At 47.1% G+C, this 11,746-nt stretch overlaps 1 protein-coding gene across 3 annotated transcripts in view; it reads right to left on the bottom strand.

The window, feature by feature from the left end:
- Positions 1 to 8,181: 8,181 nt before the first annotated feature.
- The window catches only part of SH3BP4 (SH3 domain binding protein 4), a 135,377-nt gene continuing 131,812 nt past the window's right edge, over positions 8,182 to 11,746 (bottom strand). For all 3 annotated transcript variants that reach the window (XM_027858302.1, XM_027858303.1, XM_027858304.1), the window contains exons 5-6: positions 11,354 to 11,542; positions 8,182 to 10,526 (exon numbers count right to left, since the gene is read on the bottom strand). In XM_027858302.1, coding sequence (XP_027714103.1) covers positions 10,302 to 10,526; positions 11,354 to 11,542 — 414 coding nt within the window. In that variant the 3' untranslated portion in view covers positions 8,182 to 10,301. The remainder of the gene's footprint in view (positions 10,527 to 11,353; positions 11,543 to 11,746) is intronic.

Raw genomic sequence — 11,746 nt, 5'->3', positions numbered from 1 at the left:
AGAAACAGATGGAGGGAGAGAGAGAGAGAGAGAGATGGAGACAGAGAGACAGAGAGAGACAGAGAGACAGAGACACAGAAAGAGAGAGGGAGAGAGACAGAGAGAGACAGAGAGACAGAGAGAGAGACAGAGAGAGAGACAGAGAGAGACAGAGAGAGACAGAGAAACAGATGGAGGGAGAGAGAGAGAAAGAGATGGAGACAGAGAGACAGAGAGAGACAGAGAGACAGAGAGAGATAGAGAGAGACAGAGAGAGACAGAGAGAGACAGAGAGACAGAGAAACAGATGGAGGGAGAGAGAGAGAGAGAGAGAGATGGAGACAGGGAGACAGAGAGAGACAGGGAGACAGAGACACAGAAAGAGAGGGAGAGAGACAGAGAGAGAGGGAGAGACAGGGAGAGAGAGAGAGCAGCACAATATGGAGGTTGTGAACTTGAGTGGGAGGATGGTGGGCCCCTCCCCCCAGGAAAATGGAGGAGTTTGTAGTACCAGTGAACTTCAGTTAGAACTGAACCTGTGAGCATAGTAGGAGAACATCCCCAAACTGACCTTCCCAGCTCAAGAAGTACCATGGCTCCCTAGGGCCTCCTAGGTCAAATCCAAACTCCACGTTGGCCATTAAAGCCTTCACCATCTGAGGCCCAAGCCCCATAGCAGGTCTGCTGCCCACCAGGCTCCTTCAAGCCCTCCAGATTCCAAATCGATTGTCTTGCTTCTTTTTCCATCCAGCTGCTTCGTCCTCGCCTGTCCCCAGCACGTCTGCTGGAGCGTGCTGGACAACGCCGGTCGTTCCAAATTCTGGACAGCTCTTGCGAGACCAGGGGAGTTCTGCATTTAATTTTTATGGGAAAGACTTCCCTGGTGACTTCTGCTACAGAGTGCTGGGAAAAGTCTGTGTGGCAATCTGTAAACATATCTGGGAATTACCATCCTTCCATATTTCCAAATATATGGGAATACTTTAACCAACCCAAAACCACTTTAACAAGCCCAAACCACTTCAGAAAGTTCTAGTAGGTTATTGTCTGCCTTGATGCTTACAGATGGGGCCTTGTCCAGCCCACAAGAAGAACAGGAAGTCTCCCTTCTCAGAGGGAAAGCCTGGTCCAGAATTCCTCGAGCACAGGAGGGAGGGAGCTCACCCCACAGAGAGAAGGGACCCAGTCTCTCACCTTCTCCTCAAGCCTTCCTATTCCCTGAAACACAACAGTATTGCAATTAGGCCAATTAATGGCCTCTAAATGTTCAAGTGAAAAGAAAAGTCAATCAACATGACAAACTTCATTGGTGTCTTATTTTAACAAACTGCCACAGCCACCCCAACCTCCAGCAACCACCCAGATCAGTCAGCAGCCATCAGCATCAAGGCAAGACCTTCCACCAGCAAAAGGATTATGACTCACCCAAGGCTCAGCATTTTTAACAATAAAGAATTTTTAATCAGGGTACACACATTTTTAGACATAATATTGTTGCACACTTAATATGCTACAGTATAAACACAATTTCGTATGCCCGGGGATATTTGCTTTATTGCAGTGGTCTGGAATTGAATGTGCAGCATCTCCAAGGTATGCCTGTGCTTGAATTCCCAGTGCCGAACATGGTTCTTGGCACATAGTAGGCATTTAACGAATGCTTGTTGACTTGAGCATTCTGGGACTATCTCTAAGGGACTGGGAGGTGTCTTTTCTCATATTAGAGGGCAATGCTCCCACAGGAGCATTGTCCTTTTGGGTCAGACTCAATTCACTATTAGAAAGGGCCATGTACGAAGGCATCATAGCTAGTACAAAATACCTCCACCCAACCCACCCCCAAAGAGTTTGTGCCATCCTCTCTAATCAGTATATGGCGAGTCCAGGCTTAGGGAACTTATGGCCAGAGGGGCTAAACTCACGGCCCCGGTTGCTGAAGCATCTTTTTCTTCCCTCTAAGAAGTGCCCAAGAAGTCCTATTAGGCACCGGGGGACTTTGGGGATCTGGGTCCAGTCTGTCCTTAGCTCTCAACACTGTCACCGCTGGCTGCTCTTCTAAGGGACAATCTGGAACACCAATCAAAAACCCCAAATCCTATGGAACCTTCGAAGTTAAAAATGTCTCTTTCTGTCTAAGGGTGGAAGGGGACGGGGATAGGAGACCCAGGCCAAAGCCGATTCCCTCCCCCGATCCACACGGAACTTGTATCCACCCCTTCTTAGGAAGTTTGGCAGGAGCACCCTTTTTGGATGCTGCTTAATGGAATCTGGATGTCCAGCAGATGCTCAAATACTTGGGATTCTGGAAACCAGGATATGTCTAGAGTGAGACCAAATATCCTCCACTGATCCAAATGCTCTTCCTACCAAAGATATTTCAAACTTAATCCTAAGTATTGATGAATTGGTTGACTGAGGAGATTCTTAACTTGCCAAGGTGTCAGTGCATCTTATCATTTACTTTAAGTGGGGTTGCCTAACTTGATTTGCTCAATTAGTCTCACCCTTGAAATTTTACGGGGCACACATGCATATGAAGTAAATACAAGGAAATGAGGGGCACAGTAGTGTTGGTGTGAGTGGAGGGAGAGATCAGGAAAAGCCTTATGTAGAGAGGGGTTCTTAGTAGGAGTATTGAAGGAAGCTGGGGATGCTAAGGGATGGGGCAAAGGAGTGGACTCCAGGCATGGAGGATGGCCTCTAAATGCATGGAGATGTGATGGAGCATCAGAAAGTGAGACAGGGAATGATACGCCTAGAAACCGAGGCTGAGGCCAAGCTACCGACGAATGTAAATGCCAGAGGGGTCGGTGAGTGGTCTTCGAAGTTGTTTCACAGCATGGCTTGATGAAGAGGCCTGCCAGCTGATATCTGAAGAGGCTTTCTCCAAAAGAATTATTTTCCATTTCCTGCCTCCATTCCTTTGCACAGTTTCTCTCCTATGCCTGGAATGCCACTCCTCTAAACCTCCCCCTCCTGACATCCCTAGATCTCTTAAAGGGACAGCTCATGGGCCAATCTCCTCCATGAGGACTCTCTTGATTGTCCCTCCTCCTACCCCACCAGGGTCAGAGCCTTGGCTAGGCCTTGGGGCAGCAGAGACAAAAGCAAAAGAGGCCCTGCAAGCAAAGCTTGGATGCCCACTTGTCAGGGATGCTGCAGAGATGCCTGATCAGCTGTGAGTCAGACTAAATGACCTCTCAGGTTCCTTGAGGCCAACTCAATTACATCCATCCAACATCAATGCCCCCCAGGAGTATTCCTTGGTGGAACATTCACGAATCTGCCAGTAGATAGACACTGGCAAGGTCCATACGGAAAAGGGGGTGAGCCAATTCAAAGGCAGAATGAAGAAATCGCACCTCAATGGACCTAAAAAGCAAGACGGACATACAAGAGTTTCTGGTAAAATGTTTGGCCTCCCCTTGCCCATTTTGCTGGCTAGACGGCAGGATTTGTGCATCTCAGTGGAGAAGCAAAGCATTAAAAATACTGAGGAGCTGCCAGCTCTCTGAAGAGCCTGACAATGCAACGCATCTCAAAAGGCACATCCTTATCTGCAAACAGCTTGCGCAGTCAATCAGTTGCCTGGTAGATGTTATGTAAATATCCCCCAGAATTGAAGCCTGACTTTTCCATTTTATTAGGAAGACAGATGAGATTTTTTTTTTTAAACTGGGAAAAAATAAATTGGAGTTTAAAAGGAAAATTTGGTCCAAGGGTAATCCATTCTCAGGATTAGGAATCGGACTAGGAAAAGCCCCCAACAACTGGTAAACAACTGCAATGGCTCCATCTGGATTCCTCATCTGCAGCCCAGGGCAGTGTCCCTTATCCTCACTGCACCCCATCCCCAGCCCAGGTGACAAGAAGGCCAGGGAAATGGGTCTATGCAGTCTCTTGGCCGTACTCATCCCAGGATCACAGCTCTGGATCTGGGTGGGCCCTTAAGAGGCCATGTAGTTCAACCTCCTCATTTTACAGAGGAAGAAACTGAGGCCCAGAGAGGTCACAGACCACAGCTTTGAAGCTGGACACTTGAACTGATGAGTCTTGAAGACAGCAAGGGAGTTTCAGAGGTCTTTGGAGGCCAGATAGCAAAGATGTCTCCCCATCTCCAATGCAGGGTCAAGGTAAGGGAGGGAGGAAGAGGCTGAATTTTGCAGCGAGAAAGAATGTGGATTGATGGTCAATACTGGGGTGTGAAACCCAGCTCTGCCACTGGGTAACTTTGAGCAAATCATTTCATTTTGTTGGGTCTCAGTTTCCTCAAGTATAAGATGAGAAGAGAGGCTAAATAGCCTCTAACCAACTCCCGATCTGAGATTTTAGCACTTTTTCTGTTTGTTGGGGTCTCTTGCTTTAGTATCACTCTCATTTTCCAATACAGCTTCCCCCTCCCCTGCCGCCCAACAAGCTACCCCTTCCAACAAAGAATAAAAAAAGGAGAAAACAGGTCCCCACAAATCACGAACACCTCAACAAGTCTTACAGTAAATGCAGGGTTCCCTGTCCATGGTCCCCCACCTCCGTAAAGGAGGTCAGATGTGGATCCTCATGGCTCTTCTTCTGGGCCAAGCTTGGTTATTAGGACGCCTGGCATTTGGATTTACCCCCTTTTCATTTACTTTGTTGCAGTGACTTTGGTGCAGCCATCTTGTGTCATCATTTCTTCCTGGTTCCATTGACTTTATTCTGCATCGGCTCCTAACATTCCCATGCTTCTGTCTCTTCACCATATTTACCATTTCACATAGTGTAACATCATCCCATTCCATTGATGTATCACCATTCGTTTAGTCATTCTCCCAATCTGGGAGATTTGATGACTCTACAGGACTCAAAGTCATCTGGAGTCTCACGGAGGGTGGAGGAGGAGAAAGCACAATCGTTGGAGGATCACTTGGATGGGTGTCCAAGAGGGGGATCATGGGAGTGTGTGGGGGATGTGGAGGACAGAGATGTAGCTTCTAACCTGGAAATAATCTGAAGAAGCAGATCCCAGAAGAGCAGGATATGATGACAGACCAAGAGTAGAGAAGTTCATTGCCAGATGGGTTACTAAGTGACGGGTTTTGTTTTGTTCACCATAACTTTCAAAGAGTTGCAGTGCGTTGCAATGACTGATGGACTTGGAGTCAGGAGAGACCTGGGTTCAAATTCTGCTATTTCCTAACTGGGTGATCTTTGGACCTTCGTTTTATTCATCTGTAAAATGGAAGTAATAACCATTGGCACTGCCAACCTCAATGGGTTATAAACCTTAAAGTGCTCAGCCAGTGCGAGTGCTAGTGATCAGTTGTGTTAGGGAATAGAGCTGCCACTCCAATGGCATGGAAGGGTCTGGATAGTGAATCGCTACAGAGAATCACAAAAGGATGAAAAGGTGAGAAGGTAAATTATAGAATTCTCCAAAACTAATGGTAGTATGAGGCAGGAAGAGTTAGTTGGGCATAAGGTCTCCCTATTCCACCTGGGAGAAATAATCTAGACTCCAGCCCTCTGACCCAAGGTAGATATGGTCTGGCAAGGCTGCCATAGTTCAGAGTGCTGGGCCTGGAGTCAAGAAGACCTGAGTTCAAATCTGGCCTCAGAAACTTATTGGCTATGTGACCCTGGGCAAGTCACTTAACCTTATTTGCCTCAGTTTCCTCATCTGTAAAATGGGCTGGAAAGGGAAACGGCAAACCACTTCAGTATCTTTGCCAAGAAAACCCCAAATAGGGTCATGAAGAGTCGGACAAATGAACACCAATGGTCAAAGGAAAATAAGGGGATGCCCTGTCAAGTGAGGGTCCTCACCCATCCTCTATCATCCCTAACTTTCTTCCAAGCCCAGCTCAGAGGCCTCCTTCTCCATATAGCTGCTCCCTCTTAAATTGACTCGGGGGCTAACCTCAAAGGGGTCAACAGTTCATCTCTTTGTATTCTGTCTCCAGCCGGAGCTCTCCAGGAAAACCGCTTAAAGAAAGCTGCATTGTGGCTCATTTCAGGTTTCCCCAAACATAGCTGAGTGGGTGCCCACATCCCACACAGGCCTTCAATACACAATATGGGCACCACAGATAAGGCTTCAGACTCAAAGAGCTCACAAGAGGCCATACACCAATATAGACACACAAAGCTTTCAAACAAACAGCCCATTAGACCCATACCCTTCCTGGAAGGTAAAGAAGCCTTGGAGGGACTCCTGGATAAATACTTCTTTTCAGCTTGAGCCCCAGGGTCCAAACACGTCACAGCAATGCTGGGTTGACAAGGTCATTCGCCATCTCTTGCCTCACCTCCTCCCATGGCAGAGTACTCCAGAGTCTGCTAAGCATCCTCTCTTCTCCCAGAAGTTGCTGAGGGGGTACTGAAGCAGAAACCACAGAATTGTAAGAGTCTGACAGGGCATTGGCCAACCCAAAACTAAGAATCTCTGCTGTGCCGATATACTTCCTAGAATTTGGTCTCTGCTTGAAGACCCTCGAAGGAGAGGGAAGCCGTCGCTTCTCGAAGCAGTCCAAACCGCTTTTGTCCAGTGCTGATTGTTTGCAAATTGTCTCCTGGTGCCGAGCTTTGACTTGGCTCTTTCCAAGCCACCACTTGAGACCTTTCATGGCTGCTCTTTGGGTCAGGCAGTATTACGTGTTCTCAATCTTCCTCACAGTATCAAATGAGTAAACAGCTGCCTGGTACTTTGCTACCTTTAAAGTGCTATAGAAATGCCAGCCATTATTATTAGTATTAATTGATATTATTATTCTCAATTAATCGTGTAATTTAATTATTAATAATTAATGTTATTGTTATTATTTCATAGGCCCATAGATCTAGAGGTGGAAGGGACTTTAGGGGCCACCCAGCCGAACCTCCTTATTAAAAGGGGAGGAAAAGGACCCGGAGCAGTGAAGGGACTGAGCCCAGCTTACCCTGGTCATATGGGAATTCAACTCGGATGCCAGAGTCAGTAAACCACTCTCCAAACAGGCAAACAAAAATGTGAAAATTGAGGAACTCTCTGGCTCATTTGTACCCAGTGCACTGGAGGTAGCTAGGACACACCCTTTTCATCTTTTCTTCTCCAGGTAAGTGGCTTACCCAATGGAGAACATTGTGGACTTGAAAATAGATAGGATGCTTCCATTCATCGGCTGCAGGGGGGAGGCGGAATACCTGAGAAGAATTTGAGATTTGCTTCTTCCTAGTCATGTGACACCCTGGGCCTCAGTTTCTCCCTCTGTAAAATGAGAGGGTTGAAGGAGATGGTCCTTTTCAGTTACAGACCTAGAAGAGTCAGAGCTAACCAGAGACATGCCCTGCACCTGTTGGCATCAAACTCTACAATGGGGTTTCTTTTTTAGGTTATGTAGAATGTGTGTATGTTACATGTGTGATTTGTGTGTATGTGTGTGTGTGGGTGTATCACTCTGAAGTACCCCGAGGCCTTTACAAGCGTTCTCATTTGCACCTTCACAAGAGAACCATTCGATAAGAAAATCCTTGGTTGGGGGTTTCTGACCCCACGATTGAATCACAGACACAATGGCATGGTCACCATAGGATCAAGGTTGGGACACAATGGAGGATACAAAGTAGACAAGATCTTCAAGCCCATGGACATAGAGCTGGACCCCAAGAGCCAAGTCCAGCCTAATTTTACAGATGAGGAAACTGAGGTCCAGAGGTATGATGTGGTTTGATAGGGATCATATACAGGATAAAAAATCTGAAGATGGAAAGGACCTTGAGGACCTCTAGCCCAATCCCCTCATTTGACAGAGGAGGAAACTGAGTCTTTGGACAAAAAATAACTTGCCCAAGTTCACCCAAGACAGCCTTCAAGCTGGAAAGGACCTCAGTGGCCATCTAATTCAATCCCCTCATTTCAAAGAAGGGGAAATTGAGGCTTAGAGATGCCACTTGCCGAAGACCACGCTGGCAATGAGTGGCACAGCGAGGACTCATGCCCCCAAGTCACCCACTCCAAATCCAGCACCCTTTCCACTTCACTCCACTGCCTCCCTTCCAGAGTCCACTGGTGCCGCACGAAGGATGGGTGACGTTGTCACATCGATCTCAAGGGAAGCTGGAGAAATGGCTTCTTGGAGTGGCCCTTCCCTCTCCCCAGCCCTGACGGCACCTCCCCCTCCCCACATTCAGACATGAAGCCACAACCGATTCGTTTGAATTTTATTTAGATTTTGGTTTGGTGCAGAAAAAAAAAAAAACAACGCTCAACAGGTTATAACATTCAAAGAAAAGCTTCTGCAACTTGGTGAATTTTGGTTGTGCTACAAGGTGAGTTGCATAGGAAACTACTCGAAGCCCCTGAGGAAAAGATGTGAGTTTAAGGTGCAAATGGCCATTTGTTTCTCTTTGGGGAGAAGACTGGAGATGAAGCCCAGGATCCCCCGGGGTGGGGGGGAGGGTAAAGGGTGGGAGGGAGGCTCTTCTGGGAATGCTCAGGAAGGATCAGAGACATCTCTCTCATTCTGATTGGGGAAGCCAATTCCATTGTTTGGAAACATCTGCTCGCCCTAAGGCGGCGGAAAACCACTCCTGGCACTAGTTTGGGCAGACTTTCCTCAACTGGGATACCACCTGTTCTGGATTCCCACTGGGGCCCAGCAGAAAGACAAACCAACACCGTCGAGGCAGACGTTAGTTAAGTGGGAGGGTGGGTGGTCAGGGGGCAAAGCTTTCCGTGTCCTTTGTCATGAGGGGGATCGCTCTCCTCGAATGTGAAACGGACTCCTCAGCCCCCACCGGGTCAATCCTGGCCATCCTCTCCCTTCCTAGACCCAGCTAGACACTAGTCACCATAACACAGAGACCAGCCACCAAGCTGCACACACACTTACCCCAGTTTGCTTCACAATTCACAAAGGGATTCCTTTGTTGTGGTTTTAAACTTTAGCTTCAACAAAGGACTTGATTTTTACTGTGTGGGGTACCATTTTCCCTATATGGAAAAAAAAATATGTATTTCTCACTCAAAATTACATCTTCTCATTGTGCTAAAATACTTTTCACACCCACTACTTCCAAGGACTCACAGGGAGAACAGAGAAGAGAACCGAAGGGATTCCCAGGGGAGCAAAGTTATATGTCAATACTTTGGCAAACGGAGCTCCCAAATCACCTGAGGAATTACCATCCAAAGGTCCTACTGACTTGTCTGCCTGCGAGTATACTGACATTAGCGGTGAGGAAGAGGTTGCCAGATGCTGCATCCAGAAACAAGCCAGAGTCTGGAGGGATGTTTCCCCCCAATCATGTCCATGGATCACGTGACGAGCTTTTTAAGGCCGGTTTGCCTGTCTAGTCTAGGGGACAAAGATTCCAGTGGCTTCTCACTGCTGGGTAATCCATGACTGTAAACCACAAACGGGGTCTGTCTTTTGAGTTGCCAGCTACATGAAGTCTAGGACAGGAGATCCGAGTTAGGTCAGACAACCTCTCGCCTGAGTAAGAGTTGGACCTTTCTTTCCCCAGTCGCATCTTGATGGCTAGTAACAGCACCTTTGTTAGAACTATGCACGATCATAAAGTCAGCTGCAACTCTTCCAGCTAACGCTCACATTTACACTGGTTGATTTGCACTGCAAGAAATCCCAAAACGAACAAAACTCCAATGATACAAAACCCCAAAGAACAGGGCCTGGGGCACTCTCAAATGAGTGTAAACCAGTCTTTTGGGTAAAGACTTTTCAGATGCCATTACTTCCCTCTCTCAGGACCTTAGAAGGTGGAATCCACTCCATCAGTCTAATCACGCTGTCAGCCTCACAGAGCTGAAATGCAAAACTGGGTGGAGGGGTCAAAAGGAGAGAGTGGGCTGCTGTACTCTTTTTAAATATATATATATACATATATTTACAGGATCAAAGGAAAACAACGTATACCATAATTAAAAAAAAAAGTCTTTATACATCTGAAAAAAGTCTGTATCTTCCCCACCTCATCAGTGGTTTTATTTTTTTTTCCTTTTTTTCTATTAAAAAATTAGATATTCTGTATGTTTTCTCCAAATATCTATAAAAACACGATTTTTCATTTTATACTTTACAAGTAGAAAGTCTGTTTGATTGGCAACAATATACAATAGAAAATCTCTTCAGGATGTTCCTGGGTTGGGAAAATAGCAAGGAAAGGGGAGGGGATGGATGGTAAAGAGAAGAATTTGGAGATGCTTAGTCCTTGGCCACGGTACCGGTCTGGAGCAGAGCATTCTGGTCTGTAATGACTTGGCCTGCTCTTATCTTCGGTTCCACCCTGGGCTGAAGGCCATTCATCATAATGAGAAAGCAGCCGGAGAGATTTGGAAAGCCCACGTGTCAGATGGCAAAGTCTTCATGGTCCATGGGGCTGAAGGCAGCTGCCCTCAGTATATCCAGGGAGTTCACCAGGATCAGGGTCCCCGTGAGATGTTTCCAACGCTTAGTAATGGGGTTCTTCATCTTGTCCAAGCCCAGATGAAGCTCTTGGATGACGTCCCGGTAGCTGTCTCCAATCTGACTGCTCCATGTCAGTAAGAAGTCATACGCAGGCTTCCACATGGCCTAGAATGTCAGTCCAAGACAAAGGGTGAGAGGGACAAAGTTAGGAGGTGCGAGAACTATTGTTTCATGTCTATTTTTAACAAAGACAAGTTTACAAAAGGTTTCCATTTCAGGGATGAAGTAGTTGAGAGGTGAACAGCAGACAGTAGCAGATGGAATCTTCTGAGTAGAGGTCTGACTGAAGTCACTTGAAACAGCTACTGCCCGTCGTCACTTTATAGAATAATCTGTTTCGACAAACCAAGTGGTGGGGATTTGCCCATCGTCACTTGAAGGTGAGTGTGGGTCCTGAACCCGGGTCCTCTGTTTCAAGTCCTCTCTTAGCTACACTAATCCTGGGCTGACCGCCTTTAAAATTTATGGGCAAGCCCACATACAAGAAAATCAGATGGATCTAGGAAAAGAGACCTTCTCACTGCTGCAATCCAACATAAGCGATCTCTATTGGGAATCTGTAAGTCTCAGTTATTTCAGTGCTATATTTCTACAGTAAGGCTCAAGCATGGGACTTAAATCTATCTTAAAAAAGTAAAGCCCTGGGGCAGCTAGGTGGTGCAGTGGATAGAGCACAGAGGACTTGAGTTCAAATCCAGCCTCAGACACATAACACTCACTAGCTGTGTGACCCTGCGCAAGTCACTTAACCCCAATTGCCTTAAAAAAGAAAAAAAAAAAAAGAAGAGAAAACCGTTCTCCTCCACTGGGGCAACTTGAACATAGGAATCCTTCCTACCCAGAGCCCTAAACAGCGGTCATCCACAGGAGCATTTCCCACCCGTGCCACCTGACGCCGCTGAGCCTGTGTCAACGACAGAGCCCCTCCTCACCTCACTGTCGACCACCCCATTCCTGTCCCGGTGTGGAGACTCATAAGCATCCATCTGTTGCTTGGATACTCTGGCGAGCTTCTCGGCCAGCTCCCTCCATCTCTGGGCCACCTCAACGGCCGTGGTCAGGAGCACAAAGTCCTGGATGAGCCTGACCACAAGGCCCTGACAGTCCATCTTCAACAAGGCCTAGAGAGGCGAGAACATAAAGATGAGGCTTTGGACGCCCAAGACAACCACACCACACACAGACTTCAGATCAAGTTGGCCTCACAGGGAGCACAAAGCAGAAATGGCATTGCTCCTAGAAGACACAGCCATAGGGTTGTGGATGCCCAAGGCAGCCACAGTGAGCTAGGTAGCACAATGGTTAGAGCAGAGGCCGTGAAAATC

Source organism: Vombatus ursinus, unplaced genomic scaffold (genome assembly GCF_900497805.2).
Source record: "Vombatus ursinus unplaced genomic scaffold, bare-nosed wombat genome assembly UNPS02012901.1, whole genome shotgun sequence".
In the NCBI taxonomy this organism is placed as follows: Eukaryota; Metazoa; Chordata; class Mammalia; order Diprotodontia; family Vombatidae; genus Vombatus; species Vombatus ursinus.
The sequence above is the reverse complement of the archived record's forward strand: the minus strand, read 5'-3'. Positions and strand labels throughout refer to the sequence as shown.